The 20,738-nt window shown below is 52.7% G+C and overlaps 1 protein-coding gene across 32 annotated transcripts in view; it reads right to left on the bottom strand.

Moving 5' to 3' along the window:
- Positions 1 to 168: 168 nt before the first annotated feature.
- JAKMIP3 (Janus kinase and microtubule interacting protein 3) overlaps positions 169 to 20,738 on the bottom strand; it is a 59,523-nt gene continuing 38,953 nt past the window's right edge. For 9 of the 32 annotated variants that reach the window (XM_074545438.1, XM_074545440.1, XM_074545428.1 and 6 more), the window contains 14 exons: positions 20,275 to 20,358; positions 19,572 to 19,634; positions 19,038 to 19,136; positions 18,734 to 18,832; positions 18,589 to 18,648; positions 16,749 to 16,814; positions 16,274 to 16,342; positions 16,126 to 16,203; positions 14,079 to 14,282; positions 13,434 to 13,499; positions 12,510 to 12,551; positions 10,350 to 11,789; positions 1,102 to 2,010; positions 169 to 976 (listed from right to left, as the gene is read on the bottom strand). In XM_074545438.1, the coding sequence (XP_074401539.1) occupies positions 11,520 to 11,789; positions 12,510 to 12,551; positions 13,434 to 13,499; positions 14,079 to 14,282; positions 16,126 to 16,203; positions 16,274 to 16,342; positions 16,749 to 16,814; positions 18,589 to 18,648; positions 18,734 to 18,832; positions 19,038 to 19,136; positions 19,572 to 19,634; positions 20,275 to 20,358 (1,200 nt within the window). In that variant the 3' untranslated portion in view covers positions 169 to 976; positions 1,102 to 2,010; positions 10,350 to 11,519. Of the gene's footprint in view, positions 2,011 to 10,349; positions 11,790 to 12,509; positions 12,583 to 13,433; positions 13,500 to 14,078; positions 14,283 to 16,125; positions 16,204 to 16,273; positions 16,343 to 16,748; positions 16,815 to 18,588; positions 18,649 to 18,733; positions 18,833 to 19,037; positions 19,137 to 19,571; positions 19,635 to 20,274; positions 20,359 to 20,738 lie in introns of those variants that run through there. The other 23 variants (XM_074545460.1, XM_074545450.1, XM_074545447.1 and 20 more) reach the window with 12 other exon arrangements.

Genomic DNA, 20,738 nt, shown 5'->3' with positions numbered 1-20,738 from the left:
GAGGTGACATCTCCAGCAGCGTCCGCGATGGCAGAGACAGCGCGGGGTTGGCTGCGCGGGGAGAGGGTGAACGCCCCCCGAGCCCTCCCGGGCATCTCCCGGTGCCCCACTCGGCCGGTGACACAGCCCAGCTCCCCCATCCCCTCAAACCCAAACCAGCTCATCTAATTGAAGGTTTAAAACAGATCTTTTTAATTAAAATTGACAATAATTTATGTATTTTACAAAGGAATAGAAAGTCTCTCGATATATATCATAGGAATCACAATACAAAAATATCTGTAAAATTCTCTAGTCGGTCTCTCCAGCCCCTGCTTTCGGGCTGTCGGTTGCTGTCGCAGCACTGAACCCAGCGTTCTGTATTTTGGATATGATTCTGGAGTAGGATTAGAGGACACGGGTCACGGCACGCCAGCCGGTGCACCAAAAACCTCCATCTTCTCTGTGTTACGTTTTGCATAAGTTTACAGCAGTCCCTTTTAATAAACTGTACAGCACATCATACAGGGTTTAATACACATATTCACACGGCGATTTCCTGAGTCGAAGCTAAATCTCTTCCTGTGCACGCTGCCGGCCAGGGGCACAGGGTGCGAAGGAGCCGGCGGCGGTCCAGGGGCATTTTCTCCTCCTGGTCAGGAATTCTGTCCACAAGCCACGTAAGGCACTCAAGGAATCACTGAAGGCTACAGATATAGAGCAGAATACTGGAAATAACAGCCGCATCCTCCGCAGCTGGAACAAGCAGTCCACGCCTGGCACACATACAGACAGCAGCGGGTTTGGGGCGGGGGGCGGCCCCGGCACCCCCTGCTCCGGCTGCTGCCCCCGCACCGGGCACCGAGGGACTCGGGACACTGCCCCACCGCCGCCCCGGGGCTTGGAGACGGTGCTTGCAAGGGATGCACCGGGGCCAGAGTGAGGAGGAGCGGCCGAGACTCGGCACGGCTCAGCCCGGCCCCGGGCTACCAAAAACCTCCTGACACGGAGCCCAGCCCTGCTCCGGGTTAACAAAATCTCCTGACACGGAGCCCAGCCTGGCCCTGGGGTACCAAAAACCTCCTAACACAGAGCCCAGCCCGGCCCCGGGCTACCAAAAACCTCCTGACACAGAGCCCAGCCCGGCCCCGGGCTACCAAAAACCTCCTGACACGGAGCCCAGCCCTGCTCCGGGTTAACAAAATCTCCTGACACGGAGCCCAGCCCTGCTCCGGGCCACCACAAACTCCTCACAGAGCCGGCGGGATGCAGACAGCGAGATCCCTTCCCGGAGAGTGAGGGAGCACACGGATGGCAATCTCCTGTCTGTGCATTTAAACGGAGGGCACAGTTCTGAAAACATTCTTTGAGCCGTTTTCTCTTTCCTATGTACAAAACTTCATACATATTTATAGTGACATATAGATAAGCACAATCCCTTATTTACACACAGACCTGTCCTGTACAATTGGCTTTGTACGTAAAACCCCCAGGATCAAGGAAGTTAATGGGAAAACAGAACCGGTATTTGAGACACACGGACACACCGGGCAAGAGCACATCCCCAATGAAGAGCCATGAGATGGACTCAAGCCCCTTCCTAACGTGCCCTTTGTCACCTCAGCCACCACCTGCAGGGCTTCCTGCAGTGAATACAGTATTTTAAGACATGAAGTATTTCAGTGGAACTCAAAATGAACTCGTTTAGGCATGAAATGCAGAAGCAAAAATGCAGCTCATCCCAGAATGCCAGCACTGGCATTGGTATCTGGTAGAATCGGAGCTTGTTAAATCAATTCCATGATAGAATTGTATGCTGATATCAACATCCACAACCTTGGCCTTAAAACGTTGCATCCCTCTGGTTCAAATGCCACACTTCTCTGACCAAATCCCTTCCTTGTGTTTCTGCAGCTGAGCTCCCAGTGCTGGGTTAAAACACTGTCGATGTACAAGGGCAGGAAGAGGTTGAAGAATTTCAGTATCCAGGGGTTTTCTTCATAGCTTTACAAACTCCAGCAGCGCAGGTACCTACAGAATAAAATAAACACAAGGTTTAACCACAGCTGCGGTCCTCTCCTCCACATGGGATTTTTAATCCCAAAATCTGCAGCATTTCCATTCCATGGGCTGTGCTGGGTTGTGTTAAGCAGCTCTCAGTTAAGTCTGAGTTGGAGTAGGCTTAGCCAGTTACTGGTTTTTTTTCCCTAAAAAACAAGAGATAATTTACTAAATGTTAAATGTACTGTTTTCTCCAGGCTGTGCCGCACATCAAATAATTCATTTGCCTTAAGCAGTACTCCCCTAACAGCTTTGGGTAACACTCAGAATACGGTGATGGTCGTGAGGAATTTAAAATTTGCCTCATCTGACAAACTCTGAGAGGACGAGTTAATAACCAGGGAGCCAAGTTCCCCCTCCCCAGGGGAGGGAGGGAGGGAGGGAGGGAAGGAAGTGGCGGAAGGAAGTGGCGGAAGGAAGTGGCGGAAGGAAGTGGCGGAAGGAAGGAAGTGGCGGAAGGAAGGAAGGAAGGAAGGAAGGAAGGAAGGAAGGACGTGGTGCCTGCTGGTGTTGCTGCAGCCGCCCTGACCCTCCCGTGCCCCCTCCTTGGCACCGTGTCCCTGCTCCCATGTCCCACCCAGCCGGACGGGGAATGCCTGGGGAAGGAACACACGTGGGAAGAGAACAGCCCTGCCAGCGGCCAGAGAGGAGAGAATCCCCCGTTCCCTGTCCCTTCTCCATCCCCCGTTCCCTGTCCTTCCTCCATCCACCGTTCCCTGTCCTTTCTCCATCCTCTGTTCCCTGTCCCTTCTCCATTCCGTGTTCCCTGTCCTTTCTCCATCCTCTGTTCCCTGTCCCTTCTCCATCCCCCGTTCCCTGTCCCTTCTCCATCCCCCGTTCCCTGTCCCTTCTCCATCCCCCATTCCCTGTCCTTTCTCCATCCCCCGTTCCCTGTCCCTTCTCCATCCCCCGTTCCCTCTCCCTTCTCCATCCCCCGTTCCCCGTCCTTTCTCCATCCCCCGTTCCCTGTCTCTTCTCCCCGGGCCCCAGCAGCAGCTGAATCCGCTCCCTGTGCAGGGAAAGGGTTAACCCTTCGCAGCCCGGCCGGCAGGGCAGACAGTCCCGGGCTCCCTGGGCTCCTCTGTTCCAGCCCTGCACCAGAGCAGGTCCTGCCGTGCCCCCGAGCCTTGGGACAGGGGATGCTGCTCGCAGGTGACAGCAGCATCCTAAGGATTTCAGAAGCAATTCCTGAAAAGTAAACCACAGAAGAGAACCGAGGGCGGCTGACGGGGTTTTCCAGCTGCCCTTTGCTCTGCTCCAGCCTGTCGGGGCCGTCACAGCGCGCTCGGTGCAGAGCGCTGGGAGATTGCACCGCTGCCCCCGGGGCCCCGCACACGGCACAGTCACCGGTGCCTCACCCCCCGCCTCCCGCCGAACACACGGGATTGTTCCAGAGCTGCAAAACTGGGACAGCAGCATGTGAAAGATGGTAACGCACGGAGCGCTGGTGTTTGTGCTTCTGAGCGCTCGCGGCTTGCGGAAAACAGCAGGGAAGAGAACAATGCAGGAATGCAGCTCCTCAAAGATCACAGATTAAATTTACTGTCAGAAAGGAATCACAAAGCCCCAGAATGGTTTGGGTGGGAGGGACCCCAAATCCCCCCAGTGCCACCCCTGCATGGCAGGGACACCTCCCACTGTCCCAGGTGCTCCAGCCTGGCCTTGGGCACTGCCAGGGATCCAGGGGCAGCCACAGCTGCTCTGGGCACCTGTGCCAGGGCTGCCCACCCTGCCAGGGAAGAGTTTCTTCCACACATCTAAGCTAAATTTCCCCTGATTTAGTTTGACCCCATTACTCCTCATCCTGTCATGACAGTTTCTGAAGAAGAATAATGATCACCTGCATCAACGTAATCTCTTGCCAAGGCTGCAATGGAAGGAGATATGTATTTACACATTCATCTTTATCTATGGATACATATTTACATGCTTATTTATATATACATATGTTTGTTTATATACATCACACAGGACCATATGGCTGAGGGAGGCACTGACAGCATCCTGGGCTGCTGGGAAAAGCTGGGACATGTTTGGGGAGTAAGGAAAAGGCACCAGAACCAGCAGGCAGCACTTGGCCAAGGCAATGCCTCACTGAGCCCCCTAAGCAGCGTTACCAAGCAGGTGAAGGGATGCTGGAGGTGGCTCTAGGGCAGCTCAGCCCTCTCTCCCACAGCAGAGTCTGCCTGGATGAGCCTGAGGTTCTTCATCCCTGCTAAGCCTGAATCCAGCCCGGGACACACCCTGGGACCCCGCTGCTGCCTGAGAGGTGCCAGTAAATCATGGATCCCTCTGGGACCCGTGCAGGGGGAAGGAGGGGATCAGAGAGCCCCTGCCCCAACACTGTGGCCCTGGGGGCTGGACCCCATCCTCACCTGGGGCTCACAACCCCCCACGAGCTGGGAATGCAGAATCTCTCCTCTTCCCACTCATGGCTCACGCTGAGAATAAACAGGTGGAATTTCACGTCCATGGAAAGAACAATGGGCTAGACTTGGCTTCCTTGCCTTTCCCCCTTCCTCTCCCACTGGACATTTATGGCATATTCAACCCCTCCTGTGCACATGAATACAAATGCAAATAATGTATTGCAGGGCAGAGAGGGGTTCCCAGAGAACAGGAAGATGAGAAATCATCCACAGAATAAAATGCAGAGGGGAGTTATTTACCATCTAAAAACGGTGGCCATTTAGTTGCAATAGGTTCCACAGAAAAGGGAGCATTGAGGTCAGGGAAGAGGACAGGACAGATCCCTGGAAAGAAGAGGAAGCTCTTTTTTCTTTTCCCCTTTTTCCTGGTGAGAAAAAAGAACCTGCTGGCTGCAGTGAAGCAGCCAAAGATCAGGGTAATGACAGTTAATGGATTACACAAATGGACTCACACAAATCTCAGCTGCACCCCCAGCTTTGACAACATGCACCTTCTTTTTTAAGATGCTATTTTTTAACACCTGCCTTTGTGAGCAGGGTGACAGGGTAAACACACTTGGGCAATTCACTACAGTATCTGCAAAAATTCAGATTCTTGGTTCAGGCCACAGTCCCATGGTTTTTGTGGCTGGAGGATGGGCCTCTAGCCTTGAGAATCTCAGTTACCAGTGGCCCCTCATTGTCCACTTAATTTGTTACTTAATTCCTCATTTCAAATTTAAAATTAAAAGCACTGTTTCACAGGACATCACAGTGAACATGTCCATGGTGTATTTTGCTCCTTTCTGTATTGACTTGGAAGATTCTGGGGTTTTCCAGTCCAACTGACCAAGGAAGGAGTGTTCCTGCCCTTATCCATTTGTGCTGACAAATGCTGGGAGTGTACAAGAGCAGAGGAACTACCCACGAGCATAAAAGCACTTCACCTCATCAATATTCACAGACTGGAATCTGAAACGCTGTTCCCGGGCCCCTGACGCCTTCCAGCAGCTCCAGAGCCGGGGGGAGGCTGGAGCTGGGCTGGGGATGCTGGGCATCAGGGTGCCCGTCAGTGCCAGCCCTGCTTGGCCAGGCAGGACTGCAGGAGCAGCCAGCACAGGGGATTCCAGCCATTCTGTTCCCTTCCTGCAGCCTCCTGCCAGGAGCCACCCAAACCAGGACTGCAGGAACATCAGCACAGCTGATTCCAGCCATTCCTGTTCCCTTCCTGCAGCCTCATGCCAAGAGCCATCCCAGGCAGGACTGCAGGAACATCAGCACAGCTGATTCCAGCCATTCTGTTCCCTTCCTGCAGCCTCCTGCCAGGAGCCACCCAAACCAGGACTGCAGGAACATCAGCACAGCTGATTCCAGCCATTCTGTTCCCTTCCTGCAGCCTCATGCCAGGAGCCATCCCAGACAGGGCAGGGCTGAGCTCTGGCACTGCCATCACCTCCTGTGCTGGAAGGGGAACCAGGCAGCTCTGGCCCCACAGTCAGGCTCTGCCCCACGGACACGGGGGATTCTGACACAGACCTGCTGCAAACTGCTTCTGCTAGAGCAGAAAACAGGGCTGCTCCCTCCAGGCATAATAGCAGGGGTTTAAAGAGCTGTCTCCTTCCATTACAAATCATTTACCTGCGATAAAATCTTGGTACTACTCATTCTATACACACACACATACACACACACAGATACAAATATGTGCATAGAAACCCCCAGCATTTTCTTTCCACATTGGATTTTCAGTTCAGTAGGATCAGTTCAGCAGGGACAGTTCAGTGGGATCAGTTCAGAGACAGCTCAGGGACAGTTCAGGGAAAGCTCAGGGACAGTTCAGGCACAGTTCAGGCACAGTTCAGTGGGATCAGTTCAGAGGGACTGGTTGAGCAGGGACAGTTTGGGGACAGTTCAGGGACAGTTCAGGGACAGTTCAGCAGGTATAGCTCAGTGGGATCAGTTCAGGGACAGTTCTGTGGGATCAGTTCAGAGGGATTGGTTGAGCAGGGACAGTTCAGGGACAGTTCAGGGACAGTTCAGTGGGATCAGTTCAGGGACAGTTCTGTGGGATCAGTTCAGAGGGATTGGTTGAGCAGGGACAGTTCAGCGGGATCAGCTCAGGCACAGTTCAGTGGGATCAGTTCAGAGGGATTGGTTGAGCAGGGACAGTTCAGTGGGATCAGCTCAGGCACAGTTCAGTGGGATCAGTTCAGAGGGATTGGTTGAGCAGGGACAGTTCAGTGGGATCAGCTCAGGCACAGTTCAGTGGGATCCGCCGAGCAGCACGGTGCCCGGTCAGGCTGAGCAGGTGGAGCTGAGGCAGGAAATGCAGGCTGACACCAGGGACACTGGGGGACATGGGGGGACGCCAGCCCTGATGGCACGGCAGGAACCGGGGGCTCTGTGTGACAGACGGGCTCCCTGCTGCTGCTGCACACCCTGCCCGTGCCTGCACTCCTCCCCACTTTGGGGAGCCCAGCTGCTGGAGCCCTCCCAGGCACATCATCAACTCACGGCGCTCAGAATCCTCCCGGATTTAACAAAGGGACAAATGTGCTTTAAGTGCCGATGTGAGAGTCTCTCAATCCCTTCCAGGCCCTCTGTGACAGCCGTGACAGCCCCGGCACTGCACGCACCAATCCGCCGTGTCCCGGGGGTGACGGCAGCATCCCTGTTTATAGCGAGGAGCAGAGTGCCCCCCGGGCTATTCTCCTCAGAAAAGCATTGACAGAGCAGCACCCTGGCTGCCCCTGCCCGTCTGCATGAGGCCAGTGCAGCCTCAGTGACTGGGACACGTCCTCCTTTCCCGGAGAGGTTTCTCTGGGGTTTCTGCTGCCCTGCAACTGCAGACCTATCATAGGCACCCCACCCCTCCATGGCAGGGCTATTTACACAAACGCAATTTACAAACAGAGTGCATTCTTTAAGAAAGCTAGCTTTAGGATGGATTTTCCAGCTGAATAATTCTCCAGGCTAATGCTGAGTTTGGTAAACTACAAAAATACACGTTCTCATTATTTGCAAGAGCTCAGCAAGACCCAGATTGAGGGGGAGAACCCTTCAGCTGTGATGAGAACTGAAGCTGCTCTGCCCCAGGAGTGCTTTGGGGAATGAAAGGTGAAATGAATGATTATCTTTAAAACCAGCTTGGTGGAGCAGGCTGCCAGTCCCAGCTCTGTACAGAATTAGGTGGAGTTTTCCTTCTGAGAGCAAGCTGAGGGTGGAAGGTGCTGGGGTTTTGAGGGGGAAGCACACAGGATACCAAATTGCTGCTGCTGCACAAATTCACGCTCCAAAAAAGTCCTCTACTTCCCACAGCAAGAGGAACACCCCTGCAAATGACTGAGGGGAAGGCTGGATGGGGCTTGGAGCAGCCTGGGGTAGGGATGGGCAGGGATGACCTTGCAAGTGCCTCCCAACCCAGACCATTCTGGGATTCTGTGCTGTGTGTGATCCCCTACAGCAACACAGGAGTGGGGAGGTTTTGGCTGTAGAGAGGATAAATGAAAGGCTGGTCCCACGTCACACAAGCACAACAGAAGTTCCTGTGTAACAAACCAGGTGTTTTGCTCAGAAGGAAACCCCCAGCTGGCCGGTGACAAAGTGTATTCCTGTGGGATTTGGCAGAGCCGTGGAGAGGCAGCCCTGCACAGCAGAGATGTGTGGGGTGAGCAGGGCTGAGGAGCTCCCAGCCCTGCCCAGACCTGGCTGCAGCCCCCCTCAGCCCCAGCTCCCGCCCCAGGGCCTCCATCCCCGCCTCAGCCACAAATTCAGGCTGACGTTGTCATCTCTGTGCTCTTCAGCGCGCAGCAGCCCCGAGACAGCGGAGCAGAAACCCCTGCCAGAGACACCCCCTGCTCTGACACAAATTGACAGTTATTAACCCACTGGAAATCGCCTCCATCGCCGAGCCAATCCTGTCTCTGAGAGAGAGAAACCCGCAAGGTTTGCAAAAGGAATAAAAGCTTCTGAGTCAATGCCTTTGCTCAATGGGAGTCTCCTTGCCGGCCTGAATTTCCCCACACTTCACTTCAAACAAGGATGTCTGGGGTCACCCTGCACAGCAGAGTGGCCAATTAGCGTGCAGAGGCTGGAGCTCATTAGTGCCCCTGAAGGAGTCATTCCAGAGAGCCTGAGCACTCACACGGGGCTGCCAGCCCCAGCAGCTCCTCACCTGCCTGGGATCCCTTCTGAAAGGGAGGGAAAACCCCAAAACCCCAAACCCACCCTCTGCTGACAGCGGGCACACCAGGAACACAGAACAACCTGCTGCTGTTCAACTGGTCAGTGTGCAAAGCCATCTAAAGAGAAGGAATTATCTACAGAACTGAGAGGCTCACAGGGGCAGATCCTGCTCTGCGGGAAGGAGGCTCCCCCTGGGGAAATGTCCCCATCCATGGTTAAATAAAATCATCAAGCTCTGAACTCCTGAAACTAATTTCCTGGTTAAATAAAAGCATCAAGATTTGAACTCCTGAAACTGGTATTTCTGATTGCTGCCTACAGTAGGAAATACGTTATGTATTCTTAATTAAAAATATTGAGGGCCATTTCTAAAGAGAATTTATATTGTTGTAAGAAGTGCAAGGGTTAGAGGAGCATCTGAAAACAGGTGGGTCCACCATGAACCTAAAGCTGGATTGCTGCTGGTGCCCATGGCTGGCATCTCCCCATGATGCCCAGCTCCACAGATCAGTTAAACACAGCAAGCTGCTTTTAGAAACATGAATACAGACTGGCTTGGGTAGGAGGGGACTGCAGAGACCATGGAGCTCCAGCTCTCTGCCATGGTGCTTTCCCCATCCTTCCATCACTGGAAAATTGAAAACAATATTTTAATGCTATTTGTTCCAGCACATTCCACACGTTGCTTCCTTTGAATGGACAAATATCAAATGGAGCTATAATAAAGGCTGGTGGTTTTAATTAAATTAAGATAATCAGGGCAAAAAATATGGATGCTCAAGCCTCTTCTATAAATGTAAGAGTTAATATCTAATAAAAATTTCCCTTAGGTAAGTGACAGCTTATTTATTTGTACACAGGCAAGTGCTACCCAGCCCTGTGAGCCTCCAGACTCCAAAGTTAAAGAGACACTAAAAATAACTGAAACACCATCGTAAACTGCCTGGGACAATCAAATGGCCTGCAGAGCAGAATCCTCTCCTCCAGGACACACAGCTCCCAGATTCCCCTGGCTGCACCCCCTGCACTGGGGCCCACTGATGGGGTCTCTGCTGAGGGGCACCCCCGGGTGCCCACCACCCCACCTGGGCACTGCCCACTCTGACCCAGGAGAGCTTCATTTCACACTGCAATTACAATTCAATAATTAATACACAAATCTGGCACGTTAATAACACTTCTGTAAAGCCTGCGCAGCTGCAGCTTTCTCTGCTGCTCTCCCCGTCATGTTTATCCGCCTTATCAGCACAAATTTCAAAACAAGTGAGGGAAATTGTGAATTAAAATACTTTCTGATTAGTATTTGTCATTTCTATGCAAAATGAAAAATATTTTCATCTCCTGCATTTAAAACATGTATTTTTAAAAGCAGCGTGACTGCTTGCTGTCCATACAAATCCAACAGCGCCTTTAATTACCTCCCAATAACTTTGTGTTAAGAGTGACCACTGATCTAAAACATAAACCCAGAATTTGTCATTATATCACACTGAAATTTAACACCTAAATTATTAGCAATAATTAAATAATGTTTACATAAAGACTCTGGTAATTTCAATGCCAAATTCATTATTTCCTCTGTTATCACCTTAAGAGAATAATAATAACAGATTAATAGCACCTGTAATTATTAACCCAAGTGAGAGAGACCAGCAGGGGAGGGAGTTCCCCAGAATCCCAGGACAAAGGGGTTTCCAGCTGCTCAGCCCATCTTACCTGTCCAGAGCTCTGGTCCCTTCCTGCCTGTGCTCCCAGGGAATGGGCACATGGGACCCTGGCTGGTGGCAGCACCTCGCTCCTGGCCTTGGTCCTGGCTTTGACCTTCATCCCTGGCCTTGGTACTGGCTTTGTTCCTCATCCCTGGCCTTGTTCCTGGCTTCATCCTTCATCCCTGGCCTTGTTATTGGCTTCGTCCTCCATCCTTGGCCTTGGTCCTGGCTGTGTTCCTCATCCCTGGCCTTGGTCCTGGCTTTGACCTTCATCTTTGGCCTTGGTCCTCATCCCTGGCCTTGGTCCTGGCTTTGACCTTCATCTCTGGCCTTGGGCCTCATCCCTGGCCTTGGTCCTGGCCTTGTTCCTCATCCCTGGCCTTGCCCCACAGCCCTGCATTTCTGTGCTTGGCTGTGGATCCAACGTGGTCAATCACACTGTGGAATTTCTTCTGGGTTTTCCCCTCTTCTCCTGTTTTTCTAGAGGATTCTTTTTCCTTCCTGGTTCCTGTGCCAGCCTCCCAGGCTCGGGCTCTGTGGGACTTGTGCTCCCTTTCGCTGAGGTGAGGACACCTTCCAGGTGAGAACATCTTCTGTTCCCTCTCCCAGCCCAGTGAATGTGGATCAGGGATAATCTGGTCTAGTTCATTCTTCTCCAGGCTGAACTTTTTGCTGGGACAGCATTAAGCCTTTTGTCATTGTACAGGGACAGCCAATTATAAATTATTGCATAATTTTTCTCATCATGGTTTACTGACAACTCAAAAAATAATTAGAGCTTGGTTTCCTGAATGTAGCTTTACATTTTCCCTAAAACTGGGCTTGTGGGATATTCAGCAAAGCATGGGACATACCCTGTGCAATGGAGAAATTCCTTGGAACAAACCACTTCATTTTCACTCACTTCCATCTTTTCATGAGCTACTCCTCTGGAACGCTTCCTCAAACCTTCTTCCAAGACAGATTTTTGAAGAACTGTGGAACAAACACGAGCGTGTGGCACACAGACAGGACAGGGGCACTTCTGCACAGAAGCAATTTGCCACCTGCTTAGCAGGGAACCGGGATAAATCCAGTGTATCTGAATCAGAGATGGTGCTGCTGTCAGGGGCTGGCCCTGCAGAGAGCCTGGGCTGCAGCAGAGGCAGCAGCAGAGCTCTTGGTTTCCTCGGTGGGCTCAGTTCTGAGGCAGCAGCACAGTTCTCGGAGTCCTTGGCTTCCTTGGCGGGCTCAGTCCTGTCCTCTCCAAAGGCTCTCGGGGGTTTTGGGGGTGCAGGGAGTCCCCCCAGCCCAGCTCAGCCCCGTGCAAGTCCCACAGGCTGCAGCTGCCCTGGCCAGCAGCACACAACGAGACAGATCCGAGGGTGCAAGGGCAAAGTCTCTGTGTGGGTCTGGGGAAGCAGGGCTGTCCCTCGGGCAGGAACAGCAGGAGCAGCAGCCTCAGGGGCTGAAACGGGACAGGAGAACAGCAATCAAAGGAAAGCCCACTGGGCAAAAACAACATTCACAGTTTATAACACTCACTGTTTACAATTATCTGCTGAACTGTACAACTGATAACAAAGGATTTGTGATCTGTTCCATTTCTGTTAGTGGGGAGTGTTTCCCTCCATGCCATCCGTGCCCTGGTCATTTCTGGCAGCACACACAGAAATAAGGCAATTTATCTCCCATTTACATGGGAAAAGGGGATTCAGGGGGTCCCTGGGGCCCATGGCACAATGCCTGGAGGAACACACCCCAGTAAATGCCATGCTGCCCCAAACCCACCTGGCTGCTGCCCTGGAGGCAGGACAGGAGAGGGGCTGTGGGTTCCCATGGGCTTCCAGCACAGATCAGTGGAGCTGCCCCTGATGCACTCAGAGGAGTCACCCCAGACTGGGGGTTTGCCCTGGCTTGACAGAGCTTTCCTTGCTTTTAAGCCTGCTTAATTTTTCCTTGTCCTTCCCTCTAAAGAAGGAAATTTTGTTAGACAAGTTTTTGCCTGCTGGAGTCCAGGCTTCACATTTTTTTTAAAGGATTTGGAGATTTCCATTTTTGGGTTCTCTGGCATACCCAAGAGACCCTTCAATCCTGCTGATACAGCAAAAGGAAGCTCTTTTCTCTATGGGAAAATAGAGATGCTCCAGGAGGAGAAGAGCAGAGCAGAGCAGACCCGAGGGCTTACCTTGTGCATGTGGCCTGAAGGACTATGACCAAAGAATGAAAGCTAAAGAGAAAAATAAAAACAAAAATAAAAACTGAAAAGGGGAGAGAAGAGAGGGAAAAAATGGAAGAGAAGAAAGAGATTAAGAGTTTACAGTGTGTTTAGCTGAGAAATAAGCTGTGTTTACAGACAGAGCACAACAAAACTCTCAGGTGAGGAGGAATATGGAGTGTGAGGTGAAGTCAGAGTGCTCGGGGCTCACCTTGGCTCAGGAGAGCTCCCGTGTCCCCTGGGCTGGTGACAGTGACCCCTGTGGGCCCAGCCAGCCCCAGCCATGGGCTCGGGGGAAATGGGGAACAGCAGCTGAGCTGTGACCCCTGAAACACCCCGAGCCCGGCCCTGCTGAGCTCTGGGCTGGCCCAGCTCAGCCCTGCTGCACTGAGCACCCACGGGCAGGGCAGGGCTCAGCTGAGGCCATTCTGGGCTCAAACACACCAGTCTGGGCCGGCTGCAGAACGCTCTGTGACACAGACTGTGGCTGCAGGCAGGGAGGAGAGCAAAGCCCCTGTTCCTGCAGGGAAAGGCTGCTCCATGCACTGCCTTCCCGGGGCTGCCATGGATGGGAGGGAAGCAGGGAGCAGCAGCCCCTTCCCCAGAGCTCCTCACCATCCCACCTGTGCTCCTGCTGCTGAGCCCTCGGCTCTGACCCTTCCCTGCCCAGCATCAGGCTGCCCCGAAGGGTGACAGGGAGCAAGGCCTCAGTTCAACCAGTTCACCTGCCCTCCTCGGAGGGGCTGGTGCAAATGCAAGCTGTTTTCCTGGAGCTGTGCCCCTTTCTCACTGCGCTACACACACGAGCTCTCTCTAGGGTGGTTTCCTTGGCCCAGGTGAAATGGAGAATGGTCATGTGCACACACAGCAGCTGTTCCGTCTGCATGACCTTACCTTTTCCTCTAACTCTTTTATTTGTCTTTTTTGGCCTTCAATTCTTTCTTCTAGCTCTTTAATTCTCTGTCAGATTTCAAATAAAAAAATATTTATTAACCAACCAAATACAGACGTACCCAGAAGATGCATTAGTTTGGGGGACATAGATTGTATGTGCTGTGCTTCTCCCAAAGCCAGATTGGGTATTATGTCACCCTGTTTTTTTAAGATTATCTAAGCCTTCTGATGTTGGCATTCTTGTAGTAAACTTCCTCACACACTTTCTGTAAATAACTCATTGTTTTGCATTCTTTTATGGAGGAGGAGAAATTTGATGGACTGTTGGCTTGTCCAGTGTCATTGGAGAGGTGGCACCGTCACCCTCCAATCCACTGCTTTTGGAAAACTATAAATGTTGGAGTCAAAAAATAAACTTCCCTTTTTCCTTCACAGTGAGAACAGTGGTGTGCACTTGTGTTTTGTCGTGTCCTATAGTGACAGGTATTAGGCTGCAGGTGAGTGCTCTGTGATTGTCACCGTGTGTGACAGAGGCAGGAGCAGCACGCTGCCCTGTCTGCAGGGGTATCCAGGGCCGAGCAAAGCCTGTCCCAGCTCGGACAGCTCCCAGCTCTGTCCCTCCCGAGCTGCCAGCCCCAGACCCACCTGCTGGGCGTGCTGGATGAGCTCCATCCTCTCGCGCAGGATCTGGGCGTCCCTCTCGCGGAGCTCGCTCATCACCTGCCGCTTCCACTGCTCCACGGCGCTCTTCAGCTTCTCCTTCTCCTCTTCTGAAAGAAGTTCGGAAATTTTGGCTCCAGCTTCTTGCTGCAGGGCATCATAGAGCATGGCTTCTAATTCCAGAATTTGCTAATCAAAAACAATATAAAGCTGTCAGCTCGACCTTGTCCCCGCCGGGGTGAGGAGGTTGTGGGGAGCGGAGCGTCCGACCCTGAAAGGCAACGGGAGTGGAGCGGGGGCTGCGTGCTGAGCCTCCACAGGGCAGCACTGAAAACTCCGTCCACAGGGAGAACAGCCCATCCTGAGGGGCTCCGAGCAGCCCTGGGGCTGGCACAGCCCCTGGGCCCAGCCTGCTCTGCCCCACAGACGTGGGGAGCCAGCTGCTCCTTCCTGGGGATGGCACCATGGGGAGAGGAGGAGAAGGAGAAAAGGTAAAAGGAAGGGGGAAGGGGAGAAGGGAGAGGGAAAAGGGAGAAGGGAAACAGCAAAGAGGTTCATAAAGACTCATTTTGTGAGCTACAGATATTTTTACGTGTATTTTGCCATCCCTTGGTTGCCCTTTCCCAGCTCTCCTGCTGCCCAGCAGAGGACACAACCTTGTCCCAGCAAAATGCTGCTGTTTGATACCTGTATTTCTGCTGTGCCCCAGCCTCAGGGACACAACCCCAGCCTGGCCTGGGCAGGAGAGGGGCAGGGAACCCTCCTGGCCCCCAGAGCAGCAGCAGGGTCAGCCAAGTGCTGCCTGGAGCAGGACCCTGCAGCAGCCAGGCTCAGGGGTTTTCTGCTAATCCTGTTGGCTCTGCTTCAGGGCCATCACGATTAGCTGCTCCTCATCTCCAGGGCACAAAGGAAACACGGAAGTGAAGCGAATTTTATAAAGCAGAAGAGCTTTTTCCACTCGAATTCCTGGGCAGCACAAAGCTTCCCTTGCTGCTTTCAGGCTGCATTTGTGCCCTGGAACAAAGCAGTGCCTGGGACACGCGTGTGCTGCCTTCAGGAAATAGAGGGGAATGCAAATAACCCTCAGCCCCTCTGCTGGGGCTGACACTCCTGCACTCAGTGCTTCCATCAGCAGAGTCAGCTCTCAGCTGCACAAACTGTGCTCAGGACAGGAGGTGATGGAACCACAGAGTCCCAAAAGCCGCCTTGTTCCATCCCATGGGCAGGGAAATTCCACTGCAGGGGGTTATAGGGCTGGAGCCACAGCCGAGGGGCTTGTGTGCTTTCCAAGGTTTGCATTGTGCCTTGGCTCCAGCTCTGAATGTAGCAAAATCAGTCCTAAAGATCACCCACAGGACAGAAAATGTATGGAGCAAAGGCTCCCCCAAATGGTCCAAGACACAAGTAGGCAAGAGGAGGCAGATACAGAGGCATAAACACTCACTGCTCCTCAGAAAGTGTAACTGTGCTCTAGGTTTGTGTAGAATTGGGAAAATGAGATAAACTGACAGGAAACTTTATGCTTTTTGTGGATAGATATATATAACCTTTCTCTCATTGATGGAAACAAGACAGCTGACAACTGAAAAGATGGGTGAAATGCCTTAGGATCAGCTAATGATGAACCTGATTAAAAGCAGTTCCATTTCAGATTTACACATCCCAGAATACCTCCAGCTGCTCTGGTTATAGGGGTGTAATCCAAAATCCAAGGGAATGTGCAGGCTAAAATATCTTTTTTAAAAATATAAGGGAAATTATTGAAAAATAATTTCCTTATCAGACCTTTACTGAAGTTTTGAATTAAACCTGGTGTTGAGCAAGTTAGTGTTCAGGGGCTAACCCTTTGGGGGCCACTCAGACCCAGGAGTGGTGCTCACAAGGCAGTCCTGGTCAGCTCAGGGTGCAGAGGATTTGCTGAATTCTGACCCATGCAGCCCCTGGGGCACACCACAGCAGCACTGCCCAGGGCAGAGCCACGGTCAGTGAGCTCACCCAGGTGTCCCAAGCCAGCCCCTGTGGTAGCCCTCACCTTGTGAGCCTGGTCCAGGGACTGCTTCCTGAAGTCCAGCTCATCGTCCAGGTACCCCTTCTGCTTGCTGAACAGCTCCTGGGGAGCAAGGCAGGGCTGTCAGTGACCCCCCGGGCCCAGCCCCAGCCCTGCTGCCCCTCCCCGGTACCTTCTCGTTCTCCAGGTCCAGCATCTTCTGCTGCAGCGCAGACTCGGTCACCTCGATCTGCTGGAGCCACTGTGGGACAGACAGAGCCTGAGCAGGGCCCTGGGCCGGGCACGTGCCAGCAGGCAGGCACCACTCAAACAGCAGAGCACAGCCAACCCTGCACTGCTCTTCTCTGAAAGGCTGCGTTTCAAAGGCTGCTCACCTTCCCAGCCCGTGCTCCTCACCTGCCCATCCTCTGCTCCTCACCTGCCCATCCTCTGCTCCTCACCATCCCACCTCTGCTCCTCACCTGCCCTTCTGTGCTCCTCACCTGCCCATCCTCTGCTCCTCACCTTCCCACCTGTGCTCCTCACCTGCCCATCCTCTGCTCCTCACCTGCCCATCCTCTGCTCCTCACCTGCCCACCTGTGCTCCTCACCTTCCACCTCTGCTCCTCACCTTCCCAGCCTCCTCACCTTCCCACCTGTGCTCTCACCTTCTCAGCCAGCGTGAGGACAGTCCTGGCCTGGATGATGACCACCTGCTCCTCGTTGGTCAGATTCTGCACCAAAAGCAGAGCACAATTACAACAGATCCCAGTTCTTGTACTAACCCACTGCTGTTTCTGGAATTAAATATGTCTGAGGAACAATAAACTGAGGCAGAGAAAATTAATATTGTAATGCAAAGTCATTGTAAAAAGGCATTGTCACTATTCATTACCAACCCTTGTCATACATAATTCTTCCAAAATTCTCATATTTACCAATAAAAGCAGGGACACTGTATCTATGTGTACCCAACAGGGAATAAACACACATTTACACAGGACAAGATCAAGCTCAGCATGAAGAGCCATGGGGAGAAGAGATGCAGTGCTCATCCCATGCACCATCCCCACTTTGTGCAGCCAGGTGATGATTTTGGGAAGCATTTGTAGAGATGTTGGCCGTTCCATCCATCTTCTGTTGCTTTCTCCAAAATATCAAAGTACTGGAACTGTGCTTTGCATTCCATCCCAAGCTTCAGTGTGCCCACAGGGACAGCAGGAGAAGGGTCTGGCTGTGTGGGACCCTGAGCCAGAGCCAGGGCAGCTGCTGAGCAGGGGGTGCACAGCAAGGGGGACTGTGGAGAGCTTCAGCCTCAGGCACTCTGGGACGGGGCAGTGCTGCCCTGCAGGGATTGAACCAGGGAATCCTGGCATGCTCTGGGTGGGAAGGGACCCCAAATCCCCCCAGTGCCACCCCAGCCATGGCAGGGACACCTCCCACTGTCCCAGGTGCTCCAGCCCCAGTGTCCAGCCTGGCCTTGGGCACTGCCAGGGATCCAGGGGCAGCCCCAGCTGCTCTGGGCACCTGTGCCAGGGCTGCCCACCCTCAGGTATTTATAGTTCTGGTACTTCCAGGCTGTGCCATGGTCCTGGGGATGGCACTTTGCTGCTATCCAGCCTGTCCAGAGGAGAGCTGGGGCAGCTCTGGTGCCCAGAGGGAGAGCTGGGACAGCCCTGGTGCCAGCCTGGTCACAGGGAGAGCTGGGGCAGCCCTGGTGCCAGCCTGGTCACAGGGAGAGCTGGGACAGCCCTGGTGCCCAGAGGGAGAGCTGGGGCAGCCCAGGTGCCAGCCTGGTCACAGGGAGAGCTGGGACAGCCCAGGTGCAGAGCTGTGGGAACAGCGGGACCCTCCTGCAGCCCCAGGACTGGCGTGGGGGTCCCAGGAGGGCCCTGGAGGTGCTGAGGGCTCTGTGAGACCCCAGACTGGAGGGGGGCTCAGCTCTCCTTGGCCCCTCCAGCCCTGAGGCTCAGCTGACAGGGGAGAGCACAGGCAGAGACCCTCAGCACCCTGTGTGTGCCCTCCACGTGCATAACTGTGCAGTCATTCACTGCCACCGGCTGAAGGAGAAGCACTCACACCTTTCTGGTTATTTGCTTCTCCTTGTCACGCTGCTGTTTTAACTTGTTTAATACCCTGGTTAGTATCAAGGGCTAATGGGTTGTTGGGCAAACTCAAAGCACTCAGCTGCTGAAATGCAAAAGCAGAGCAAATGCAGAGCAAGCAAATCAAGAAACCGTGTGCGACCAGAGATCAGAAAGCCCCAAACACCAATATAACTCTGAGTAACAGGGATCTGGGAGCAGTGTGGTGAAGCAGTGTGGTGACAGGAGCCCTGCAAACTTCACTCCTCAGTGGCAGCAAAACCTTGGAATGGCAGCAAATGCTTTGCTTGCAGCCCAGACCAGAGGCAGGACAGGCTGTGCAGCACCAAAGCAGGCAGCTCTGCTCACTCCACACGAGGACAGGTGATCCCCAAAGCATGCACAATTTATTAAAGGAACATACACTTACGGCGTTATCCCCTAAAATGTCCAACTTTTTCATCAGCTCTGCCACTACAATGTCCTGGCAAGAGAGAGACGGAGAGGCAGGAGTCAGCACGGGGCACCTGGCTTGGCTCAGGAGGGGACAGGAAAGGAGCATCCCTTACTGTTACACCTTCAGCCTCGCAGTACACCTGCAGGGGGCTCTTCCCCTCCGTGAAGGGGCCGTGGTGGAAGGTGATGGCCGGGGACCGCCGCTCCCTCTCCTGAAAGGACGGGAATCCTGGGTTAGCCCTTGCTGTGCCACAGCACCATGAATGGTCTGGCTTGGGAGGGCCCCTGAAGCTCATCCCAGCCACAACAACCCGCAACCACACCGCTGGTGCTGGCGGTGTTTGTGGTTCTCCTCTTTGAGCAGACCTGCTCAGAGTGCCCCTCTGCAGTGCCCCACACCCGCAGGACGGGGCTCACCTCCAGCTCCAGGATCCTGAACTCCAGCAGCTCGTTCTGGTCCTTGGCGTCCTGCACGTCGTGCTTGAGCCGTGCCTCCTCTGCCTCCATCTGCCTGATCTGCCAAAGCACAGGGCACCTGAGCCAGGTGGGCAGGGCTGAGACAGCCCAGGGCACCTGTCCTGAGCCAGGGCCTGCAAACCTGCCATAAATTCTATATCCTTCAGGCACACCTGGCCCTGGGCACCTGAGCCAGGTGGGCCGGGCTGAGCCAGGGGGCCAGGCACACCCAGCCAGGGCAGGCACACCCAGCCCAGGCAGGGCTGACCCACCCAGGCCAGGGGCACACAGGGCTGGCCCCAGGGCCACTGTCCCCATGCACAGGACACACAGAGGCAATGCCAGAGCCCCACCTCTCCAGCAGCTTTATGAGGATCTCCTCTAAACATGAGTTATTGCCAGCAGGGCAGTGCTACGCAGATTGGAACACTGCCCCTTCTGCATCCCTCAGGACATAAATGATATTGGAATAATGGAAATAGAAACGTTAAATACCTTTTCTACCAGCTCCTGATTCCTTCTGTACAACGCCTGCTTCTCCTCAATCCACTTCATGTCCTTGGGGAGAAATGAACAGCACTGCAGGTGAGGCTGCAGCATTTGCAACAGCACAGCAGCAAGTATTTACTGAACCTTACATGCAGGGGGACAGAACAGTGAGGGCTGTGAAACTGTAAGTCCATTACTTCCTAAAATAACTTCCTAATAACTTCCATATAATTTTAACAGCTCTGTAGTACACAAATGGAATAAAAACATTCCAGTGATTAAAAATCTCTTTCAGGTAAAATCTGGTTTGCAATAAAAGGGATATTTCTAACTATGTGTTTGCTATCACATTTCTATTTTGCTAAATACAAATCACATATTTCTGCAGATCAGGCAAACCAAACTTTATCTGAAAGCTAATCTCTTAGTCTGAGGAATATATAAAGCCCACAAACCCAGAACATCATTTATCAGCAAGAACAACAAGAAGAGGTTAAGCTGGGAAGGCAATGATGGAATTATTTAATATTTAATTGTTCTCAAAACCATTTTCTGTTTACTGCTGTTGTTGTTTTGGGTTTTTTGGGGTTTTTTTCTGTATTTGGTTGTTGGTTTTTTGTCAGCAGAAGTGGTGCACAATCTGTAACCAGCCTGGGAACCCTTCTGGTCCCCCAGCAGAGAGGTGGGGAAGGGCTGGAGCCAGCATTACCTGTCCCTGCTCAGCCAGAGCCTTCTCCAGGTCCTCTATCTGAGCCTGGGACCGGTGAATTTCTGCTTGGAGCTGCTCACGCGTCTGTGGCGTGTGAGAGAGAAACAAAAAACCAAAAATTGATAAAGAGTAATTGAAAAAGAAATTTTTAAAAATCAAAAACTTTCTCCAGAAGACCAAACCTAACGCAGTTACAGGAAATATTTAAAACACCAAAGGCTTTTAACAAATTATTTTGAAAGTTCCCTGGTAGAAGAAATTTGCAGCTGAGCACAGAGTATCAAATAATCAAATGTAATCAAATCAAGTCTGGGAGATAGGATTACTGATTTTGAGATTTGACTCAAGATTAACAAAATGGCAAAGCAGAGCTGGCCCTTACAGCTGCTCATGGCAGGCTGCAGCCAGAGCCTCCCTTTCTCCAGGAAAACAAATGAGAATTATTATTGCACAATTCTGGGCAC

This window comes from Zonotrichia albicollis, chromosome 7 (genome assembly GCF_047830755.1).
Source record: "Zonotrichia albicollis isolate bZonAlb1 chromosome 7, bZonAlb1.hap1, whole genome shotgun sequence".
NCBI classification, from domain to species: Eukaryota; Metazoa; Chordata; class Aves; order Passeriformes; family Passerellidae; genus Zonotrichia; species Zonotrichia albicollis.
The sequence above is the reverse complement of the archived record's forward strand: the minus strand, read 5'-3'. Positions and strand labels throughout refer to the sequence as shown.